The sequence below is a fragment of the Myotis yumanensis genome, unplaced genomic scaffold (genome assembly GCF_028538775.1).
Source record: "Myotis yumanensis isolate MYYU_CA2020_CCGP unplaced genomic scaffold, mMyoYum1.0.hap1 SCAF_2, whole genome shotgun sequence".
Taxonomy (NCBI): Eukaryota; Metazoa; Chordata; class Mammalia; order Chiroptera; family Vespertilionidae; genus Myotis; species Myotis yumanensis.
Window position 1 is genome coordinate 21,884,506 of NW_027223753.1, and position 25,504 is coordinate 21,910,009.

General features: G+C 44.1%; 1 protein-coding gene across 1 annotated transcript in view; it reads right to left on the bottom strand.

Moving 5' to 3' along the window:
• Positions 1-25,504, bottom strand: part of CSMD2 (CUB and Sushi multiple domains 2) — a 552,912-nt gene that overhangs the window by 438,305 nt on the left and 89,103 nt on the right. The window contains exon 3 of the mRNA XM_070404687.1: positions 4,012-4,124. Within this exon, the coding sequence (XP_070260788.1) occupies positions 4,012-4,124 (113 nt within the window). The remainder of the gene's footprint in view (positions 1-4,011; positions 4,125-25,504) is intronic.

Below are 25,504 nucleotides of genomic sequence, written 5' to 3' on the forward strand. Positions count from 1 at the left end.
TGCCTCCCTGGAATAACCCAGGCCAGCCTGTGTCATTCCCTGCCGCCGACTTAGCTCCGGGTTACCGGCCTGTGAAATGTAGTCACCAATCTCTGCCTTACTCCAGGAGTTTTGCAGGAGCACAGGGTAAGAGAACAGTGTAGTCTTTAGCACCAGAAAAGCCACTTCTGGCCATTAAGTAGCCTTAAGCTGAACACAAAACTCCTGAGTCCCAGCTTGTACATCTGTAAGATGAAGATAGCGACATCTGTCCACCAGGCTGTCGCGGGGATTAAATGAGATAATAGATGTTCAGTGCCTGGCATATAGTTAGTGCTTAATACAAGCTGACCCCCTTCCCCCGAGTCCACAGCTGCAGCCCATGCTCTTGCTCCCTGGGATTGCAAATCAAGCATCTCCTATCTTCTCGGGATTTGACGACTGGCCTTTTTGATCTTCCCCTTGAAGCAGCAGCAGCTATGAGCTGACACTCTTCGCCCGACTTCACCTTTCTCTAAAAACCCAGTAGCAGTCAGTTCCTTATCTGCACTTTTCACTCTCCTGAACAGAGCGGAGGAGGAACAAACTCGCTTTGATAGCAGACTATCAGGGATGTCAGCCAATAGAGGTCACTAAATGCAGGGCCTGGGGTCATTTTGAAATGGGTACGGTGACTTCCTGAATACAGACTCTAAGGAAGCTGTCCTGAGTGTGGGCAGCATAGGTCAGTAGGGGGCCCTTTCTATGCAGCCTGCCTGCCTGCCTGTCTGTTTGCTGCTGTTCAGCACAAATGATGAAGGTGAACTCTGCAATGGAAGACAGGGCTGACTTCCTTCCTTGAGAGTCACATCTTCATAGTTCTTTTGACTACTGACTCTTGATTGTGCCCCCACAATAAGGCCCAGAGAGCTGTTAAAAATCTGCCCAAGGTCAGTTATAAGCTCAAGAAGCTAGTGTTTATCAGCCAATTCCCAAATATGGGATTGTCTGTTAAGTCCAGTAATAGCAAGGGCCCAGGCCACCACTGTAGGTGCATGTACCTTGAGCAATATTCTCAGCGGTGGCTGCCCCTCTTGGTTCCTCCCACCTTCCCTCCTTGCCCCTCTTCTTCAGCTGTTTCAAAAGTCAGTGCAACTCCCACTTTTCCAGATGCACATACTACCCCGTGGCCCAGTCCTAAATCAGATCCATGTGGCTTGGTGATAACCCCAGCCTTGGCTTCTCTGTGCCTGACCCCGCAGTCAGCAGACATCTGCTGGTCAGCACACAGACAGTAGCCACACAGACTGCAGAGTCGGCAGAAACCAGGGACTCCCTCAGCTATAGCGACCTGTTTGCACCAGTCCAGGGCTTGACAGGGCCCTGCCTGCAAGGCTCTGTCAACTTAGTGCCAATGACTTAGAGAGCTGACACCATCATGTGGCTGATGTAGGAGGCCCTTGCTTCTGCCCTTGGTCCTCCTGTGGAACGCTGAGCATTCTCCCGACTGGGCTGCCTCTGAGGGTGCCAGGAAGGTGGGAGGAAGGACCCATGGGTTTCTATTTTATTCTAATGGCTTGCAGCCTTGTTTGAAACTCAGGCCCTTTGTGAATCTGATGGAAGTTCTGGCTCAGCTCTGTGCAGTCGAACTTCTTGTAATGATAGAAATGCTGTCTGTACTGTCTACTAGGGCAGCCGCAAGCCACATGTGGCTACTGAGCACTTGCTATGAGGCCAGTATGACTGAGAAACTGAACTATAAATTGTACTTAATTTTGATTAGTTTAAATGTAAATAGCCTTGTGTGGCTAATGGCTACTGTGTTTCATAGCATAGCTCTCATAAAGGGCCAGAGCAAATATTTTAGATTTTGCAGACCATATGGTCTCTGTGGCAATAACTCAACTCTGAAGTTGTAATCCATGCAAACAGTCACAGACAATATGTCAACAAATGGGCTTGTCTGGGTTCTAATAAAAGTTTATTTACAAAAAGGAGCCAGCGGCTGAATGAAGCCCTGAGGGAGGGAGGAGGCCTAGTTTGTTGATCCATCTTCTAGACCCTTCCTAGGAAAAAATACATACATCCTTATACCTTCAGAATTTTGCCTCTAGTTACAAGGAGTCTGCAAACCTTTGATGCCCAACTACAGACCCTGCCCATGAAGTCCAGGCCAGAGCCTCTGGCTGCAAAGGGCCCTGCGACTGTAACCTCAGAATGGCTCTGCCCAATGAGAAGTGTTGGCACTGTTCCCGAGTGGGGTCAGTGAGGTCAGCAAGTAAATAGGACTCTTTTTTCTTAAAGTCTCATGAGAGCCCAGACCTCAGACAAATATCTCCAAGGAATGTTGAAGGCGGTCACCATGAGGGTCCAGTGGTGCCCCTCAGCACACAGGATCGCTGCAGGTACGTACGACCCTGGTGTCACTGCCTCATTTCTCCAGCCTTCCCCAAACACAGCCCATCTCCCCAAGGCCAACATACTGTGGATGGAGCTCAGGGTCAGAGAGCTCGCAAGAAGCTCCTGAAAGCTCCTGAAGAGGTCTTCCTTAGGAAGGAAGTTGTAACTCAAACTTTGGAGAGAACTGGTTTGGATTCAGGACCAGAGGTTCAGGGTAAAGATGTAACCAGCATGACCAAGATTACAGGCTTGATACTTGGAGGAACTAGTTGTTTTTAAAGGGAAATTGAGCTATCTCAGGACACCTCCCTTTAAAGACACATAGGTTTTTTTCAGGAGCCCTCAGTTAAAGGCATGCGGAACTTTCTCTGGAGCCTCCTCAGGAAGCTTTAATGAAAAAATAACAGACCTTCTAGGAGCCCTCAACTGCTCAGGTTAAAGTATCAAACTGTGTCCCCCACAGCACCAGGGGCGGATTGAGCCAAGAAGGTAAGATGTGCCCTCTTTCAGTGGTATATTTCTGCCAAGACAAAGGTGGGATCTATTTCTGTATTGCTATAGAATACAGATGCTATTCAAGAAAGCATCACTACTTTTTTCAAATGAGAGAAAGTTTATCTAGACAGTTATAGAGGTAGTGTAAGTGAGCTGGCTGGGCTGCATAGACACAGGAAACAAGTTACAGAGGCAGAAAAAGGCCCTTGGAGCGCAGGAGAGAGAAAGGCAAAGGTAAGGGGCCTCGGGGGATAAGACAGAGGAGGGGAAAGCGAGGGCATGCTCAGAGAGGTAGAGTGAGCCAGCATCACTTATTTTTCAAGTTCTTGGAGGCAAGAGAAAGAAAGCTTTAGAATATCTGGCATGCTTTACTAGGGTATTATGTCATTACTGTTATTAATTATCATTAACAGTCTTAAAATAAGCCCATTAATGATCTCAACACAAAATAGCAGTGTGGGTCTTAGCCAAGAGCAGCATAATTACCTATTAATGAAATGTAAATTTCCCAGGGAAATGACAGAGATCCAGAAGTACCACCTTCTGAACTAACATAATAAAGTTAATAATAATAATAGTGTATAATCTGAAGATATTAGTGTTAATTTGAATGCTAACACCATATTTAAACAGGCTGAGAGAAGTGGAAATTATTTGCATAACTCAAACCAAGAAACCCTAATCCATGCTATTAAGGAAAAAGCAGCAATTGTTCTTCTCTGAATGATATAAAACTGACTCTTTGCCATCACTATATTGAGCAGAAATTTTTTCCTGACTTATTTTATTGCTTTTACTTAGGGTTTATATCGCTCTTATTTCCAAAACCAAGCTGATGTGCCTTATACAATTAAGCCCAATAGAAAATAGAATTTAAAAAAAATAAAAACATAACAAAACCCAGTTAAGGGGACAGAGAAGTCGACATTACCAGGCCCTCAGGACAAACCAATGCCACTGGGCTCTGGTTTCAATTCTCAGCTTCCTAGAAACACAGCCTGGGAATTGAAGTAACTGAGTTACTGGTCAGTACCAGCCTTGGCAGGACAGGCGCAAGCTCTGAATCAGAAGCAACCCTTCCCGGCAGCCAGGAGCACCACAGCTCTGCCTGTGGCTATTCCACGTCAGGCCCCGTGACCGGGGCTGAGGGGCACCTACCTTCATAGCTGGCGCGGAAGCCCTGCGCACTGACTGCGTAGTCACTGATGAGATGCAGAGAGAGGGTGGTGGCCGCGCTGACGATGGTGGCTGGCAGCTGAAAGCCTGTGAGCCTGAAAGACAAAGAGGTGCAATTTAGGGAGGATGACCCCCTTGGGAACTGTGCATCCAGTAAGCACTTACTGAGCACCTGTTGGATGCACAATGCTGACGGAGGCACAGGGAGGAATACAAAAGAAGCCAAACACCAGTCATATATACAAGATGTTCAAAGAGAAAATAGAGATGGAAACCAGGGGTCTTCTGCCACAGAAACATGAGGGGCTACTCCCCTGAAACCATGGGCTGTCCCTGACCGGGAGGCCTCCCTTGTCTCTTCTCCTCTTTGGCTGTATTCTCCCTGTCTCCTCCCTTTCTGGCTGAGATCTTTTTAGGCTCTGGGTAGATTTCACCACAAATGCACAATAATTGCCAATAGACTATATTTTTTCACAAATTGAGAAAGATACATCCAACTCTAAGTAGTAGAATGTTAATGCTTCTTTTCATACACCTTATTCTTTAAAAGGAATAAGGCTACTGCTTTTATAGAAATGATAAGTGCTGATTATTTTTAAAAGATGAAAGCAGAATAGAAAAACCCAGTGCAATCTAGAAATGATCATCCTTGACAGCTGGCACAGAAAGAGATGGAAGGATCAATAGATGGGATCAGAGTCAATGCAATAATTTCATACAAATGGGATCATACTGTACTAGCTTTTAAAATTAAAATACTTAATTTTTTTACCTTCAAGTAAAGAAAAAGAAATGGGTGAAGTGGACGGAATTATTGAACCTGAGGTAATGTGTTTAGCACAAGAGAATAATTTTTAAAAGGTTCTTCTAATGGTAAAGAGATAAAATAATGAAGCTTTCAATGAATGCTTGGGGACATATTTTAGGAAAAAAGCTGTCCACTGCTGGGTGTCCACGTGTTGACCCTACAGGTGACCTGATTGTGAACACAGGTGGTAGAGAGATGGCAGTTTCCTGTCCATCTGTGTCCTTTGTTCCCTATCTAGGCTCACCCTGCCTCCCCTGACCCCCATCAGGGCTCTGGGAGGGAATTCAAGGTTTACTCTTACCCCCATTCTTAAGTAGGTTAGGGTATTTGTGGTGTTCCTGGTTCCCTCTCTATACCTCCATTGCTATATAATATTTGGATGCCCAGATGTCCCCTGGAGAGCATAAGTACTGGGTTCAACAACTCATATTAATGCCCACTGTGCTAGATGAAGCCCTTGTCTTTCCCATCATCCTAATCTTACAAGACTCGTATTAATACAGAATAGATTTGACGGAAACAGAAGAAAAAGTGATCAAACTGTGAAATGGGTGATCCAATAAGTCTCAAGGTCATCTTCTCTTCAGGTATAACAACATTCAGCAAAAGATCCCTACCTCACACCATGTTCTCTCCCTTTCCCTGTCTCTGTCTCCCTCATTTTCTCACACGGATCAAAACTTACACTTAAAACAATGAAACCATACATATTAGAAGGAAATACACTATTTTTTAAAAAATCATATTACACTAGAGAAGGTCTTTCTAGCAGTGACATATTTAGATGACTGCTTTGGTTGCTACCTGCTCATCATTCTTCTGGGGAGCTGTTGTTTCATGGGGTCCTGACAGGTACCCCACCTGCTCACGAGCCACAGAATTGGGCAAACAGCCAATCGTGGCATATCACTCATCTTTATGGACTGGCTCAAGGCAAGAAGACGGAAGAGGGTACACCATCCAGATAGGGTCATTCTGAGTCCTTCCATGGGATATGACGTACAGACTCGAGAAGTCTTTTATTTGTGGATTCTAAATCATTAGAATGAAAGGTTGGGGCTGCCAGCGGCCTTTTTATCATTACACAGAGCCTATCTGCTTTAGAAAAAATGATATCCCACATAGACATAGACAAAGCTGAACAGTGAGAAGAGGTGAGACACAGAGACCTGATGGCACACTGTTCAGATGCCTGATTCAGCCATGCAGAGATCTATCTCTACAGTGCCCAGTTACATAAGCCAACATCTTTCCTTCCTTCCCTCCCTCCCTCCCTCCCTCCCTCCCTCCCTCCCTCCTTCCTGTCCTTCCTTCTCTCCTTTTTTTGTTCAAGCTAGTTTGATTTGAGTTCTATCTCTTGAAATTGACTGAGTACTATTAATAAAGCATGAAACCCCAGAGGCTTTAAAGGAAAATACTGATTTCATTATGTGAAAATTAAAAGCATGTATGGTGAGCAAAAGAAACTGTAAAAGAACATAATAAAGAGAAAGGGCAAATTGGGAAGATTATATATTATATATGATAGGAAGAGGGTTAGTATTCATAATCTATAAAGAACACTTATAAATCAATATTAAAAAGATACACAGGTAAGAGAAAAAAGGGCAAAGGTACAAATAAAAACACAAAGATATCCATCTAATTAATATAAAAATATGAAAACTAAATTCACAAGACTCATTTTTTATCTACTAGACTGGAAAATTTCCAGGGCTAAGAACAACAGAGTCTGTAGTTATCAAAAGAATGCTAAGGCTGGGTCAGAGTGGCTCAGTTGGTTGAATGTTGTCCTGTGCACTATTTGATTCCGGGTCAGGGCACATATCTGGGTTGTGGGTTCAATCCCTAGTCAGAGCACATATGGAAGGCAACCTATCAATGTTTCTCACACTGAATGTTTCTCTCTATCCCTCTGTTCCTTCCTCTCTTTAAGAATGCCCTCAAATGAAGATTTTTTTAAAAGGATAATAAGGAAATGTGAAAAATTACACACATACATTTGACAGCTTAGATGAGACTGACCAGTTTTATGTAAAGCACGAACTACCATTACTTCCCCATATGAAATAGATAGAGTAGCACTAGACCAGCGGTTCTCAACCTGTGGGTCACGACCCCTTTGGTGGTGGAACGACCCTTTCACAGGGGTCGCCTAAGACCATCCTGCATATCAGATATTTACAGTATGATTCATAACAGTAGCAACATTACAGTTATGAAATAGCAATGAAAATAATTTTATGGCTGGGTCATAACATGAGGAACTGTATTTAAAGGGCCAGAAGGTTGAGAACCACTGCACTAGACTATTAAGGAAATTGACTTCATAATTTAAAATACACCTTCCCTAAAATACACAGGCCCAGATGGTTTCCCTAGAGAATTCTATCAAATGTATAAAGAAAAATTAACAACAATTCTACTCAATCTCTTCCAGAAAATAGAGGAAGAACACTTTCCAGGTGCATTTGATGAGAACACTGTTAACCTAATACCAAAACCAAAGATTGTACGAGTAAAGAAAATTAAAGACCAATATCCTACATAAATATAAACAAAAATCCTTAACAAAATAATGGCAATGAGGATTCATCAATATATAAAAATAATTATTCACTATGGCCAAGTGGGGATTATTCTAAGGATGCAAGGCTGGTTTAATATTTAAAAATAAATCAATGTAATTCATATTAACAGGCCAAAAGTTTAAAAAATCACATGACCACATCAATTGATATAGAAAAAGCACTTGACAAAACTCAATATTCACTCATGATTTAAAAAAAAAACTCTCAGAAAACTAAGACTAGAGGGGAACTTCTTCAACTTGATAAACAAAACCTACAAAAATCCTATAGCTAATGTTGCAGTTAAAGGTGAAAGACTTTTTCCCGAAGATTGAAAATGAGGCAAGGATCCAACAATCCAATTAGAAAAATCAGCAAAAGACACAAAGAGACATTTTACTAAAGAAGATAGAGGCTGGCAAATAAATGCATGAAAAATATTCAACATCATTAACCATTTGGGCAATGCAAAGTAAGACCAGGATGAGGTATTACCACATATCATTAGAAGAGATAAAATAGAAAGTGACAACACCAATTGCTGGCAACAATAAGGAGCAACTGGATCTTTCATACATTGCTGGTAGAATGTAAAATGGCCCAGGCACTTAGAAATAGGCAGTTTCTTTTAAAAAGAAGTCTACACATACACTAACACTACAACTCAGCAATCACACTCCTGGCCATTTACCCCAAAGAAATGAAAAGTGTGTACACACAAAAACCTGCCCTTGATTGTTCATAGTAGGCTTTTTTCTTTCTTGCTAATAGTCAAAACCCGAAATGACAAAAATGTCCTACTATAATAGGTGAATGACTAAACAAACTGAGGTACATCCATACCATGAAATATTACTCAGCAATAAAAAGGAATGGGTTATCGATACATATAACAGTTGGGATGCATCTCAAGGGCATTATGCTGAGTGAAAAAAAGCTCATCTCAAACGAATGACATACCAGACGATTCCACTTACATAACATCTTTGAAATGACATTAAGAGACGGAAGACAAACTCGTGGTTGCCAGGGGTTAGAGGCAGTGAGAGAAGGGAAGTGGAGTGACGAGTGACTAGAAAGGAATGGCACCAGAGAGATGATGACAGTACAGTTCTGTATCTTGACTGCAGTGGTGGTGACATGAGTCAGCTCACTGATAAAATGACATGGACATATACACACACACTGCACCAATGTTACTTTCTTGGTTTTGATCCTGTACTATAGTGACAGGTGTACCCACTGGGGGAAACGAGGAGAGTACATCGAACCACTCTGGACTATCCTTAAAACTTTCTGTGAATCTATAATTATTTCAAAATTAAAAGTTTAAAAAATTATATATGTGGCCTACACCGTGTTTCTATTGTACAGCTCCTCAGTCCTCCATTAGATCTGACCTTAACTCAGTCTACCTAGTTTGAGCCTTGAGCTCCCATTTGGTCCTTGCCGGGCCCCTCCCTTCAGCAGCCTCCTGTTCATTCCAACCCCTACAGTGCCCCCCCCCACCCCCACACACATCCCTAAAGCATTGGCTGGTTCCTAGGAAATGGACAGACCACCAGAACCAGAACCCTGGCCTCTAGGCCACCACTCACCTGTCTCTCAGCTTCCTTTTGACTTGTCTATGTAGCAGATACCTTTCCCCGACCTCCAGATATTCATGTCCGCTGATGACATGCCTCCAGTGGATCCTAGCATTAAAATACCAAATTGTCTCCAATGGGGCCAGACCTCTATCTGGATCTGATCTCTAGACCCCATCCTAACTGACCTTGGTGCTCTCTACCTCCAAATGGGCCTAATCCATGGCAGCTGCAACTTGCTTCTCCCCCATGTCCACCAGAATATGCTCTTGGGTGCCCTTCCCGGACCCTCAGTCTGGAGTGTGGCTTTTCCTTCAACAACATACAGCTTCCTAGAGGAATCTCACCCCTCACCAAGGCTTCTCCCATGAAGTCATCTCTGGGATGACATTCTTCCCACTGAGTAGAACTTGTTGATTTTATTCCCCTAGTTAGTTCCACAACATTTTTGAGCTGCCATTGAAGATTTCTAAACTCTAGTTTCTTGGTACTATATTTACACAAGCTGTGAAGAGCTAATATACACTGTCAACAAACAATTACATTTTTATCACTTGCAATATATGGAATTGCGGCTTACTAGCCATTTTCTCTAATCAGATATTTACCGCCGCTCTGCTATTTCCCAGGCTTGGCAGATAAATTCTAACATGGAGGCTTCCTCAAAGGCACTAAAGCTGGAGGGGGTGTGAAAGCTTGATCTCGCCATCTGGGTACTTGAATCATCATTCCCCCGTTGTTGCACTGACAACTCGCTCTTTCCCTCATCCATACGTTATCACTGAATCAATTTCAGACAAGCTGATGACCCACGAGTCAGAGGAGTTATCACGTTTGCGTGTCAGAGAATGAGCAAATAAAACTTTCAGGCCAGCCCATCTTTTATCTGACAAGTCTATTTACCATATTGAAATGAGTGAGATAACCTTCAATAATAGAATCCAGGCTTATTAGGGAAATGGGGTAAAATGATGGCAAAAAGCCAAGAGCCCGGTGCTGCTGCTGGTTATCTGATGAATCTAAAAGGTGCAGAGAAGAGCTTTTACAAACAGGTGCCCTGGCCACAGATGTGAACTAATACCCATCTTCCACTTTATCAAGGCTGTTGTCTTTCCCACGTCCTCCGTCCTCCAGAAACTTCCCTTTGCTCCTTCCCCTGTGCCTAGAGTAACCTAGGGTCTTGGAAACTGGTTAAGTCCAGGACCCCGAACTTCTCACTCTCCCAGTTCAGAATCCATCAATGGCTTCCACTGTTCTTAGGATTAGGCCAACATTCCTAATGAGTGCACAAAGCCTGTATGACCCGACCCTGCCAGATACTCTGCCCTATGTCCCGCGGGGCTCTAACTCCTCCAGTGCTCCCCGTCTTCTTTGGTCAAAGGCAGGGAAGGTGTCAGCCTGGAGTGCAGATAATAAGGAATTTGAAAACAATAATAAAATGGACTTGTAAGTCCACTTCTTATTATCACCATGATTCTGCACTCCAAGAATGTCTGATAAAATACTCTTCCTTGCCTTTCTCCCTGCCCTCCTCCTTGGTAGGCTGCTGGCTTCAGTTACTTCAATTTGCCACCCCACCCCCATCCTCAGGGTCTTTGCACATGCTGTTTCCTTTTTAGGACACTTTCTCACATCCCCTCCACTTGTTTGTCTAATTGACTCCTTCTCATCGTTCAAATCTCATTGCAAATGTCTCAATAGCATTTTCAGAAAGATATATCCTAGACCATCCAGACCAGTCTATTTATTTTGCACTCTCACAAGTCCCTGTGGAAGTCAGTGGTGCTCATGGATCTCCAGCTTTCCTTCCAGGCACAAGGTGGAATGACACCCCCGCTCCTTGCTGAGGTCAGGCACTGGCTTGCCCAGAATATGTGGGTGGCAGTGAAGTGTGCCATTTCTGGCAGGAAGCCTTGAGGAGCCTGTGCACCTTATGCTGAATTCCCTGGCTTCAGTAAACCTGGGTCTCTGTCAGCGGGGTCCCTGAGTGAGCAACTAGGCCAGTGGTTCTCAACCTTCCTAATGCCGCGACCCTTTAACACAGTTCCTCATGTTGTGGTGACCCCCAACCATAAAATTATTTTCGTTGCTACTTCATAACTGTAATTTTGCTACTGTTATGAATTGTAATGTAAATATCTGATGTGCAGGATGTATTTCCAGGGGTCGCGACCCACATTTTGTTCTTAATCCTCACTCGAAGATATTTTTCCATTGACTTTTTAGAGAGAGTGGAAAGGAGGGGGAGAGACAGAGAAACATCCATGCAAGAGAGACACATCAATTGGTTGTCTCCCACATGCACCCTGACAAGGGCCTGGAATTGAGCCTGTAACCAAGGTACCTGCCATTGACCTGAATTGAACCCACGGCCCTTCGGTCCAAGGGCTGATGCTCTATCCACTGAGCCAAACCAACTAGGGCACAAACCTCTTTTGAACATGTAATATTACAAGAAATAAAATTTTGGTGAGTAAGCCACTGAGATTGGAGTGGTGTTTATTACCTGTGTTTTAAAATGTAGATTTTAGCCCTAGCTGGATTGGCTCAGTGCATAGAGCATTGGCCTGCAAATGAAGGGTTCCAGGTTTGATTCTGGTCAAGGGCACATGCCTGGGTTGCGGGCTTGATACCCCACTGGAGGCATGCACAAGGCAGCCAATTGATGATTCTCTCTCATCACTGATGTTTCTATCTCTCTCCCTTTCCCTTCCTCTCTGAAATTAATAAAAATAAATATAAAAATAAATACATCTATCTGTATATATAAAAGACTAAGTGACCAACCAACCAACCATTTGACCAATCGCTATGATGCGCACGGACCACCAGGGGGCAGACGCTCAACGCAGGAGCTGCCCCCTGGTGGTCAGTGCACTCCCATAGTGGGAGCACCACTTACCTGACTGATGGGTGCCAGATGCTGGGCTCACTTCTGGCGAGTGCCACTGCAGCAGCGCAAGCCTCTCTGGCCTCCGCAGCAGCGCTACTGAGAGGTGCAGGGGCAGGTGCAGCGGGGCCGGTATGAGCATGAGCAGTGATGTGCCTGGCCTGAGCTCCTGGGCTGCCTGCCACTTCGTGCACTACATTCCTTGGAGGATGTCAGACTGCCGGTTTCAGCCTAATCGCCACAGGCCTGAACCGGAAGTCCAACATCCCCCGAGGAGTCCCTGATTGCGAGAGGGCGCAGGCCAGGCTGAGGGACCCCACCGGTGCATGAATCCATGCACAAATCTGTGTACCGGGCCTCTAGCACATAAATAAATAAATAAAATGTAGATTTTATGGTGAGGCCAATAGATCAGAAGACAATTGCCATGGAAAAGATTTTTACTTGCAGTTCCCAAGAGGAGGAGATAAGCTAGGACACCCAAAACCACATGTGTTAGCACTAGGGTAATTTAGGAGGTGGGTATGAGCCTTTACTCAGATTTTCTAAGGGGAAGGAAAGGGTGAGGGAGGGTGAACAGGCTGGTGGGTTTAGGATTGACCAGTTGGAATAATTTCAGAGGGCTCCAGGGTTTAGGGACTACACTTAGTTGTCTGGCTCCAGGCCCTGGGCTGATTAGGGCAAGGGGATAGTAGTTCAATAAGTGAAGATCAGTAAAGGAGGTAGGTGAGCTCTGGATTGGCTGATTTGCAAATGAAAGGCCCCCTCCCCACCCCCCACCTCCCAGAATCCTTTGCTATCTCTAGGAATTAGCTAACCCTGGGAGGGGCTTTCTCTCCTGGTTCAGCAAGGGTCCCAGATGTCATAGCATCAGAAAATACAGAAAAGGAAAACATGATTAATACACACAGCATGACATGGCCTATCCTGACAAACGCCTTTTTTCTTTGTTAGCATTCATCATATTCCTAATGAGATGTTTACCAGGGTAAATATATTTATTATTTTTTTGATTGCTTTCTGAAGGTCCATTGACAACTCCATGAATGCAGTGGCTGTGGGGTGGGGCCCTCCTGACTGGGATCACTTCTCTTATAAGAGCTACTGGAGAGCTTGCTTCCCCTCTGCAATCCACCCAGTAAAGATATAACGAGAAGTTGGCAGTCTGCAACCCAGAAACACAGAAGACAGTTCCCCCAATCCCCACCCCCCTGATCTTGAACTCTGAGCCTCCAGAACTATGGGCAATAAATCTCTGCTGTTTATAAGTCACCCAAGACACAGAATTTTTGTTACAGCAGCCCAAACTGATGAAGACAAATGCAGGATGAATGAATGAATGAATGAATGAGTGAATGAATGGATATTCCACTATTGGAGAGTGGACAGAAAAGGCTTGATGTCCTTTGAAAGACCAGTTTAGGAGGTTGGCCCTTGCTGGCATCTGAGAATGTGAATTTCAGGGAACCCCACCATTTCCTGAACTGAAGAAAGCGGCCTAAGCTATTTGTACAAACATTTGTACAAACACTGAACACCTGCTTTCCCTCTGGGGTTCTGGAGCACTGATACATGTCAGGCAGGGGTGCCTGTGTAATATGTCCCAATGACAACCCCGGGCACTGAGTCTCCAATGAGCTTCCCTGCATGGCAGCATTCCACATTGCTGGGGGAGCAAGCACATCCTGTGACCCCACTGGAACAGGACTACTGAAAGCTCGTGCCTGGTTGCCCCCACATGTCATCCCATGCATAGCTTTCCTTTGCTGTTTGGCTCTGTATCCTTTCACTGTCATAAATCACAGCCATGAGTGCAACTGTACGCTGAGTCCTGTGAGTCCTCCCAGCGAATCACTGAATCTGAGGGTGGCTGTGAGGAACCCAACACAGGTGACAAATGAACACAATCAGATTCTTCTGAAAAGTACAAATATTAGCCTGTTCTCCAAAGGATATTCTAGGGTGCTTATTGGTTAAACATAACTGAGAAATACTGTGTTAACAAGGTCAAAAAAGAAATTGTCAGAAAATAAAACAAAGTGTTTATGGGGGCTTTTAATAAGCTAATAAACTTCCAAGGCAGGAATAGATTATATAACAGCTCCCCAACCCATTTTATCATATGTCCTTTTATTTTTAGAGCAGCGTATGGGCTGGGGTTCTGAGGAACCTTCTTTGGGAAATAACATGCCCAGCGAAGGCAGGTCACAGAGCTCAGGCTATTGCTATGTTAGCCACGAGGCTGCTGATACTCCCAGTCTCAGAAGCCCTGAAACCCATGGCAACTAAAAGGCTTAGAAGATGGTCCCTGTGCTGCCCCACAGTCTGAAAATCCTTGTAATAAATCCCCATTTCTGAGGGTAATCCATGTATGTTTCTTCCTTTAGATCTTAAAGAGCTCAACTAATACAGAATTATCCAGGAATAAACAGTAATGTAGCAAATTGGACCTTTATTGAATGGCTCTCATTTAAGGCTCTTAGCACATCAAACAGTGATATTAAAAAAGACATGTCAATTGACCTTGGAAATAAAGGAGTCAATGTAAGCAACATTTGTCACACTGACAGGCTTGGCAAATAGTGTTTTGATTTGCCAGCAGCCCTACTCCAGACAGCAGCCACTAGTTAGATACATAAACCATTAAGCTAAAAACAGAACTGTCATTACAGGCAACATCTAGTAATTTGCAGGTAATTGATGGACATTAGTCATAATCACACACAATACAGAGAAACACACATACACCCTACAGACACATGTTTTCTTTGGTAATTCCCATTTGCATTTCATCAGGAGCTTCTAAAACTGGGAAAAATTGGGCTTTCTGTGATTTCAAGTATATATACTAGAAGCCCAGTGAACAAAATTCATGCACTTGGGGGGTGGGTCTCTCTCAGTACGGCCTGTGCCCTCTCGCAGTCCAGGACCTTTCAGGGGATGCCTGACTGACAGCTTAGGCCTGCTCCCTAGTGGGTCTAAGCCATCAGTCAGACATCCTTAGCACTGCTGCGGAGGTGGGAGAGGCTCCTGCCACCACCGCTGCACTTGCCAGCTGTGAGCCCAGCTTCTGGCTAAGCGGCCCTCCCTCTGGTGGAGCATACTAACCATCAGGGAACAGCTCCTACATTGAGCATCTGCCCCCTGGTGGTCAGTGCACATCATAGTGACCAACCATACTGCCATTCAGTCGATTTGCATTTTGGCCTTTTATTATATAGAATATATATCATAAATTATTTTTCTGAGAGCATCCTGTGTGCTGGGATTCTATGGGACACTCTGGAAAATGAAATGCCAGAGAAGACAAGTCATGGAGCTCATGCTGTAGCTACATTGGTCACAAGATGACTGACATTCCTGGTCTCAGAAGCCCTGAAACCCCAGTAACCAAACATCTGTAGAGATGGTTCTCGTGCTGCCCTAAGATCTCCATATGTACTTTTTAGGATGCATTGAGGCTTCAGAAGCAAGGTCTGGAGTCAACGCAGGCCCACCTGCTGAGGTCTAAAAATAGACAAGCAGCACTCTATGCTCAGAATACAAATCCTTTAGGCACACTCAGTCTGTCAACACCCAGGAGTATTTCCCACAGAATTGCAGCAAGGAGTCCTGGGTATTCTCTCTTCACGTTCTATCCGAACAGTTCCCAAAACACGTTCCAAGGAACACTGTCCAGTGTTATGTTAGTAGACTTGCCTGAGAAAATGCACATATAATTTTGGGAAATGCTACATACAAAGTGGAACTATAGTTCCCAATCTAGGTACCACAGTACCCTAGGATGCTATAAGGAACTTATAAGAGCACTGAGGGATATTTTAAATTTTCAAGGTAATCTGTGGTACTCAGTATCTGTTGGACACACAAAGTGTTAGCTCAAGGTAGTTGAGTTTCAGCATGAAGCTACGTTCCAGGAGATGATATGGTATTTTACAAAGCTGGGTGTTTGGTGGCTGGTATGATAAAAAGTGGCACTGTGTTTAAATCAGTGTGGAATAGGATTTGAGGGTGGTGACGTCCAACCTAAATCCAAAGTTTACAAAGCTGTGCAGAGCCTGACAAGTAAACACATTCCATTAGTAAGTAGTTGTGGTTATTTGAGGATAAAAGAAAAAGTTTTTTTCCTTTCAATTTATAGTCATTATTTTTCCAAACAAGTACAATTTTGTTAAGATGTAAATACATATTCAGCTATTCAGACTTTACTACTTAATAAATGGGGCTGATAGGTACTTCTTTTACCCATGGAGCATTATGCAAATATTACTGAAGCACTTAACTGCACCTCAAACTAAGAAATCTTGGGGGAGAGAGGAACCAAGATGGCAGCGTAGGTAAACACCTGAACTTGCTGCCTCGCACAAGCACATCAAAATTACAAGTAAAATAAAGAACCACCATTATCCAGAACTGTTGGAAAGCTGGCTGAATGGAAGCCCTACAACTAGAGAAGAAGCACACTGAGACTGGGAGGAGGCGCAGAGGCGCAGACCGGGCTGGTCTGACACCCACGTGTGCCGTTTTTTTAATTGGGAGGAAGATCATCACTGCAGAGGCCACCCATGAGGAGCAAGGGGTCCCAGTCCCACACCGGAAGCCAAGGTAAAGCACCTCCCTGGAGACCTAAGAGCCAATGTACCCAGTGGTTAGTGTAAGGCCATACCAGATTACAACTCTACACATCCATAAATGACATACTCAAGGGGCAGACTCAGTGAGCATCAAAGCCCCACTGAAGCAAGTCCTGCTCCATAAGGGTGTTTCCTGCATAGTAGCTCTCCCATTGTAGCCGCAGCTGGTCCTCACAGCCAATTGGCCTGGAGGTCAATTCTTCCCAGTGACACCAACAGCAATCAACTCTCAACTACAACAAGACTGTGCTCACAGCCCACAAAGAAATGCACCTAGAGTTCTCAGCTCAAATGACTAGGGAGGCTGAGTCACTAGGTCCTATAGGACACCTACTATACAAGGCCACTCTACCAACTCAAGGAGACATAGCAGCTCTACCCAATACATAGTCACAAACACAGGAAGCAGCCAAAATGTGGAGACAAAGAAACAAGCCACAAATGAAAGAAATGGAAGAAAGCAAACTACTGGATATAGAGTTGAAAAACATGGTTATAAGGTTACTCAAGAATCTTCTAGAATCCTCCAAGTGAGACTTTCAAGGATCTTAGTGCAAATGCAAAAAAAAAAAAAAAATGGCCCTGATGGCTTTGGCTCAGTGGATGGAGCATTGGCCTGCAGACTGAAGGGTCCCCAGTTCAGTTCCGGTCAAGGGCACGTACCTTGGTTGCGGGCACATCCCCAGTGGGAGGTGTGCAGGAGGCAGCTGATCTATGTTTCTCTCCCATCGATGTTTCTAGCTTATCCCTCTCCCTTCCTCTCTGTAAAAAATCAATAAAACATATTTTTTAAAAAATGGAAAAGGACCAGTCGTCAGAAGTTAAGCATACACTGACTGAAATAAAGAATAATATATAGGAATTCAACAGAAGAGTAGAGGATTTCGAGAACCACATCAACAATTTGAAATATGAGGTACAAAAAACATCCAACCAGAAGAGCAAAAAGAAATAAGAATCCACAAAATATGAAGATAGTGTAAGGAGCCTCTGGGACAACTTTGAGCATACCAACATTCACATTATAGGGGTGTCAGAAGAAGAGAGAGAGTACGATATTGAAAACTTATTTGAAAAAATAATGACAGAAAACTTCCCCTGCCTGGTGAAAGAAATAGACTTAAAAGTCCAGGAAGTACAGAGAGTCTCAAACAAGAGGAACCCAATGAGGACCACACCAAGACACATCATAATTAAAATGCCAAGGGCTAAAGACAAAGAGAGAATCTTAAAAGCATCAAGAGAAAAGCAGTTAGTTACCTACAAGGGAATGCCCATACAACTGTCAGCTGATTTCTCAACAGACAATATGCAGGCCAGAAGGGAGTGACAAGAAATATTCAAAGTGATGAATAACAAGGACATACAACCAAGATTACTCTTACCCAGTAAAGCTATCATTTAGAATTGAAGGTCAAAGAGCTTCACAGACAAGAAAAAGCTAAAGGAGTTCATCACCACCAAACCAGTATTATATGAAACTAGAGGCCCAGTGTATGGTGCACAGGTGGGGTCCAGCCAGCCTGCCCCGATCTGGGCCAATTGGGCCCGGGGGGGGGGGGGGGGGGGGGGGGGGCGGGAGGGGGCCGCAGGTGGTTGGCCAGCTGGCCTCGCCCCCTGGTCAAACTCCTGGTCAAGGGGACAATTTGCATATTAGCCTTTTATTATATAGGATTATATAGGAAGTATGCTGAGGGCATGCTTTAAGAAGAGGAAGAAGAAGAAAAAGAAAAAGATCAAAAATATGAACAACAAAATGGTAAAAAAAAAAAATACATACCTATCAACAACTGAATCTAAAAATCAAAATAAATGAATAAGAATAAGAAATCTAATGAACAGAATAAACTGGTGAATAAAATAGAATCAGAGGCATGGAAATGGAACAGACTGATGATTTTCAGAGGGAAGGGGGTGTGGGGGCGAGAAGAGATTAATTAAAGATCTTATATGCATATATGCATTACCTATGGACACAGACAATAGAGTGGCGAAGGCCTGGGGAGGGGGGCAGGAACCAGGTGGAGGGGGGGTAAGGGGAGGGGAATGAAGGACATCAGTAATAATCTCAACAATAAAGACTTTAAAAAAATGTTGGGAACCTGTGCATTAGTGTATTCTCTGAGAAGTCCCACAGCAAGAAAAATAGATAAACACAGTTGAAACCAACATCCTCCACACGTCTTGGTTCAGCACACCCATGAACAGCATTCTTTATGACATCAGATTGAGTGATCTGGGTGAATATTACCCAGGATTTGCTCTATCATCTGACAGATTCAAAAAAGAGAATGGAGGCTGATTTATTTGTATTATTAACATTCAAAAATTATTTTTCATCCCTTATTCATTCAACAAACATTAGTTATGTACCCTATCAAATGTCACTGCTATGTTTGGTTCTGAAGACAAAAATTTATAAGATATGGACCTGGCCCCAAGGAGTTCAACCTCAAAAGGAGGTATTTACATTTATTTATCAGGATATTCAGCCACTCCTCATCACTTTCATTACTGCCATTCTGATTCAGGCCACTTCCAGCTGTTGACTTGGTTATTGCACCAACCTCCTAACTGGTCTCCCTACTTCCCCCTGTCCTCTGATAGAACATTCTCAACACAGCAGCTGGCATGATCATTTTAAATCAGACTATGTCACTTCTCTGCTTAGAACCCTTCTAAAGGTGTCTCACTTGATTTAAGACACTAAGGTCTTCATAACAACCTACAGGTCCTGGACAATCCTCTGCCACCTTTACGCACTCCCACTCCATTACTTTCCTCTTTATCACCAATTATTCTCTCCCTGCTCCAGCTCCAGCCATAATGGCCCCTTGCCATTCCTCCAACACATCTCACCACAAGTTCTGACATAGAGCCTTTGCACTTGCTGATTCCCCAGCTATCTCATCTCTTCTCCCAAATGTGCATGACTGATCCCCTCATCTTCTTCAGGTTTTTCCTCAGACATCACCTTTACACAGAAGACTTCAATAACCAATCCATTTAAAATGGCAACCCTCTTCCGACTCCAACCTCACTTCCTGACTCCTGATCTCTCTGTCCTACATTTTCTCTGTAAGGACATGAAAAAAAAAAAAGCCTTTCTTTTTCTTTGCTGTGGCCTTCCACAATTTATGAGAAGCACCTGGTAATTAAACCCCAAGATGGTTAGCTCCTCTGGTTCAAACAACCCTTGTTCAAACTGTAAGACAAGATAAGCTACTTTCAAGGCTATATTCTTGCACCTCCCCTCCTGCCTGCTGTTTTCAGAACTCAGGGATAATTTGCACCAGGGACTCTCTAGTTAATAGAAAGTTCCCTTCAACCAAGCCTCTTTTGAACTCTTCAAAACTTTTGCTCTAAGCATGTTTTACAGGCTTGGAAAATACTGATAAGACACCCCCTAGGACATTTGTCTACTAAAAAGCAAACAAACTAACTTTTCAAGACAACCTCCTTGATATCTGCTCAATTTCACCCCAATTCGCCTCCCTTCCTTGTTGCTTAGCAACAGCCTATGCTTAAAAGAGCAGGCCGCCATTTGTTTCTTGCCCTGTATTGATTAGCAAACTTGGCCCTTTCCTTTCTTGGAAAGTAAAACAATCTTCCTCTCTGCATCTCTTCTTTTAGTTGTGAATTCTTCCACAGCCCCCAACACCGGCCAAACCCTAACATTCTCCATAACACTTATCATCATCTAACACTATATATCTCATTTGCCCTAATTTATTAAGTCTACCTGTTTCCATTAGCATGTGAATTCCATGAGGGCAGGGATTGTGGTCCCCTGGTCTATGCCCAACTTTAGAGAATGGTGCCAGGCACACAGTAGGAGTTAATAACTATTATTATTGCTCAAGACACAATGATAATGCAACACAGTAAGTGCAATGACAGAGATGTGCCCAGGGAATTTGATGCACCAGCCTGAGCTGATCTTGAAAGATAAACTGTTAGCCAATTATACACAGGGTATAGAAGTTAATGGGAAGACAGAAAGGTAATTTCAAGCAAAGGGGATGGCATGAGTAGAAGAAAGACAAAAATCCAACTTTACATGTAATTTATGAAATGGTTCTCTAACCAATGACAGGACAAATGGAAGCAACCAGCTGTTCATCATCCATGTGTTTGCCATGACTGCTTAATTACCAGCCTCCCCAGGAGAGAGGAACTGTTTTGGAGGATGCTCAGCTTTTTAGCAGATGCAGACTTGATTTGCTAACACAGGGTCCTGGAAAACCCTGGCCCACTTTGGGCTTCATGACAGAGCTGAAGCTGCCAGCACCATGGGTCAAGAGAGTTGATGGGATAGAAATGGGGAAGGAAAAGAGAGGCCATCAGGTTCCTGAAAACTTCTGCCTCTGTATCCCCCTCCCCCAAATCAGGCCAGTGATATCCCCATTTGGGAATAGGAGCTGTTCTCCTTTTGTCAAGGCTGCCCTGAAGGTCTGAACCACCACAAGGATGTCCATGGATCAGCTGGAATCTACCAAGACCCTCAGATGGTGCCATTCTAGGATTGGCACTACCTGGAAGAGCTCGGCATTTTCTGTCCTTCTCATACCAAGAAAGTGAACAATAGTTGTCCAAAAGTGAGTGAGTAGCCAATGGTGTCTCTACCTAGAGATTCCCTATCCAGAGGACTTGTGCCCACCTAGTCTCTGGCTGCTGAAGCCACCCTGAGAAAGGAGCAGGTAGAGCTTCTGAGAGCTCTGGGAGGCTCAAGATGCTAGGAATGGCCCTAACCGGTTTGGCTCAGTGGATAGAGCGTCAGCCTGCGGACTCAAGGATTCCAGGTTCAATTCCAGTCAAGGGCATGTACCTTGGTTGCGGGCACATCCCCAGTAGGGAGTGTGCAAGAGGCAGCTGATTGATATTTCTCTCTCATCGATGTTTCTGACCCTAACCCTCTCTCTTCCTCTCTGTAAAAAATCAATAAAATATATTTTTTTAAAAGATGCTAGGAATGTCTTTAAGAGGGCAGGGAGGCTGTACCAAGAAAATGGGGTGGTCCACCCCTACCTGCTCTTGCACCATGAGGCCTTTCCTGTTGGCCACCAGAGACTGTTCCAATCACGGTACCTATTCTGAAGAGTCTGGGCCTCCATATTAGAGACAGCACTTACAGCATGCAGCACCTTTGCCCAGGTGAATGGCAACTATCACCAGAACGAGCAGCTGCACACCCACCTCCGGGAGGTGCTGGAAATGAAGCAGAGGAGCTTCGGCCCTATCCTTGTGAGCAAGGTAGTAATGCCTCTCAGACACAGTTGGAGGGCAGAGCCAGGCCTAGGACACACAGAGCACCATTTCCACTACTTTTCCATGCTCCAGGAAACCAGGGTGAACAGAAGCTTCCAGAACTATGGCCTTAGGGAGGCAATGTGCAGATTCCCCTCTGAGCAAAGTGATGGATGGGTTCAGCTCAAGCTGGGTTTCCAGGGCCAGCGAGGCCCATAAACTGTGCAGCATGGAGCATGGCCCTCAAGGCCAGGTCACAGGCAACCAGTGATGGTGGTTGTGAGCAGCAGAAGGTCAACCTGAATCATCACAGCCAAAGAAGAGCTATGTGTAGGTGACAGTAGAGCCTCACCTGAAGACCTGAGAGGAAGGAGCCACAGGAGCAGTGAGACAGTCTGGTCACCTGAGGTGTTTTGCAGGGGGTTTGGGGAGTCTCTCCGGTTCTGTCTCCAAGTGTCTGAATCTAACTCTGGTCTGGCTTCCAGGATTTTTCAGGGCCACCATGTTGCTAAACTCTGAGGGGTGCCATTCATATCACAGTGGATGGCCCTGGATTTGGAAGTGTTGTCTTATTCCTGAATTCTGTCTCTCTATCTGAAGCCTCAGAATTAGAAAACTGTCAGCTTGAAGTTAGAAAAGGAGTTTACCCCCTGGATGCCATCTTTTTGGTCATCTCTGGAGCCACACTCACTCTGTGAGACTGATCCAGCTCAATCCCTTAATCCCCCAAATCGTGACCACATCTATGTCATTCTCTGAGGTGACACAAACACATGGGAGCCAAGAGACAGCATCAAGTTTTAAGGGACTGATGTGAAAGCGATGGAGGTACCACATTCACAGGGAGGATCCCATTAATCACAGCTCCCCTATGGTCACACCCTGTCATCACACTCCATCAGTCACTCAGCTCATTCCTTATAATGCTGAATGGCTTATGTATATGTATTTGTTTGTTAATTGCCTACTCCCTCTGCTTGACTGTAAGCTCCATTTACAGCAAGGACTTTGTCCATCTTGGTTATTACCTTTTTATAGTCTGTGCTAGCACAATGCTTGGCACACAGTAGATGCTCAATAAATACATGTGAAATGGGATGAATGAGTGAAAAATTGGGGTTATCAGAGAAGCTAGAAAAAGGAAGTGTTTAAAGAAGTATGAAGTCAACTCAACAGCAGCAAACACTTTCAAAGGAACTGAAGTCAAGATAAGAAGATCAATAGATGTGACAATTAGGAGAACAATGGTGACACACACACACACACCCCCCCCCACACACACACACACATACACACACACCAGCCCCAGCAGATTGGTGGAGTGGTAAGGCTGGAGATAAGGTGTAAATAGGAAGGGAGGAAGTGGAGACAGAGTCAGACAATGGTGTTGAAGTGGTGTTGAAAGGAAGAGGGTCAATAAAAAAAGCTGCTTTTAAACAAAAGCCTGTTTTGCCCCCTAATCAGAAAATGCTAATTCCTACCTTTCTCTCCTGCCCTTCCCTTCCTGTTGCTTCTCTCAGGGTACACACCATTAATCATCTCTCATTACTTTATTTTTTTAATAGAACAAGCAAGTTCACGGGCATTTGTTTCAGTCTGATATTCATTCTCTTGGCAGGATAATAATTGACACCTTGAGTGACCTCATTAATCAGGAGGGACAATTAGAATGATGTAAGTGGAGGACAATTGGCCATGTCGCCTGTCTAGGAAAGACTAAACGGTGCCTGCTATCTCGAGGTCAGAGTGGGACACTTCCATGGGTGACTGACTCCTCATGAGTCCACCTTCTTGGGTCCCTCCAAGCAAAGCGAAGACAGGAAATCTCCAAGGAAGTTTAAAAGTTAGTGGCACATGCGGGTTCAACATGGTTCCATGTTCACTGCTGTGCTCTACCACCTTCATCCTTGGGCAAACATGTCTGCATTGATTTTAGAGATTTCCTGAGGGAAAATACAATTTTAATAGATGAACTTCTTAAAATGTAGTCAGGCTGAAACTGGTTTGGCTCAGTGGATAGAGTGTCGGCCTGCGGACTGAAGGGTCCCGGGTTCGGTTCCGGTCGAGTGCACGTACCTGGGTTGCGGGCACATCCCCAGTAAGAGATGTGCAGGAGGCAGCTGATCGATGTTTCTCTCTCATCGATGTTTCTAGCTCTCTATCTCTCTCCCTTCCTCTCTGTAAAAAATCAATAAAATATATATTTTTTTTTTAAAAAATGTAGTCAGAAAGTATATGCCATTCCAAAAGATTCTAGTGGATCTTTTGATAAAAACAAACAAACAAACAAACAAAAACACAAAACCTCTCTGCAAAGTAAATTATCACTTTATCTCCCTTACGTAATACCTTAATCAATAAAGAAAAAATATATATTATTAACTCAGAAAAAAAAAAAGAGTTACCAGGTGGAAGATCAGAAAATGTGATGGAATATCTGGCTTCAACAAGGCATTTAGAAACGCACAAGAAGAGGAAAGGTGGACTGAGACGTTATCACAATGCGATAGATTCTTTGCTGGCTCAATGACCGTGCACAGATGTCAACTGGCTTTGTGACAGAACCCAATCCCCAGTCCTGTCCTGTCCTACATAATAAGTTCCTTATGTTGGAATAATTTGAGATTTATAGAAAAGTTGCAAAGATACTACAGAGAGTTCCCATATATTTTTCAAACAATTTCTCCTGGTGTTAACATCTTCCATAACCATGGTAATTGGTCAAAACGAAGAGATGAACGTTGGCATTTTATTAACTAAATTACAGCCTTTATTTGGATTTCACCAGTTTTTCCACAAACATCCTTTTTCTGTTTCAAGATCCAATCTAGCAGACCACATTGCAATTAGTGCTGTAATCTTTAATATCTTGTATGAGAACACTAATGGCACACTGGTCAATGTATGACTGGTATGACCAAGACCCAATCCAAAAGGCCCTCAGGCTTAATCTAGAGGACTTGCGTTGAAGACTGACTAGAGTAAACTTCTGCCCTGGCCGGTGTGGTTCAGTTGGTTGAGCTTTGTCCCATGTACCAAAAGGTCATAGGTTCGATTCCCAGTCAGGGCACATGCCCAGGTTGCAGGCTTAACCCAGAAGGAGGCATGCAGGAGGCAGTCAATCAATGTTTCTCACATCAATGTTTCTCTCTCTCCCTTCCTCTCTCTGAAATCAATAAAAACATAAAGAAAATTGTTTTAAAAAGAGTAAACTTCTGTCCTTGGGTCCTAGACCCAAACTGTAAAAGCAGCTGCCAGGCACTCCTGGAGCTCGCAGCTGGCTCTGATTGTGCCTTGGTGCCAAGAAAGCTCATGAGATCTGGGGACATCTTCCAAAGACTCGAGTGTCTGTCTGAGGGAATTGATTCTGGTCTATGGACTATCCGTGTGGGTTTGTTTACATCCTAACTGCTTTCATTTTTCTAAGTTGTTTTTCCAAATAAGAATCTTTCAGAAACACAAGAAAGGCTAGAGAAGAATATAATGAGCACCCGTGAATTCAACACCTGCTAAGGACACGAAGCACTGCAAATAGTCGGATCCCCTTGAGAGCTCTCTGCCCCCCTGACACGGTGACAAGACCCTTCATAAGGCAGCCTCTGCATCTCTCCCATAAGTCATCAGCTCCCACCCTAAACAACAATAACAGCACACAAACAAGCAAAAGGCCAACCCACCCCAGCTCTCCAGCCACAGGGGATCTCAGGAGATTCCCTGAATATCGCCAGGTTGCACACACT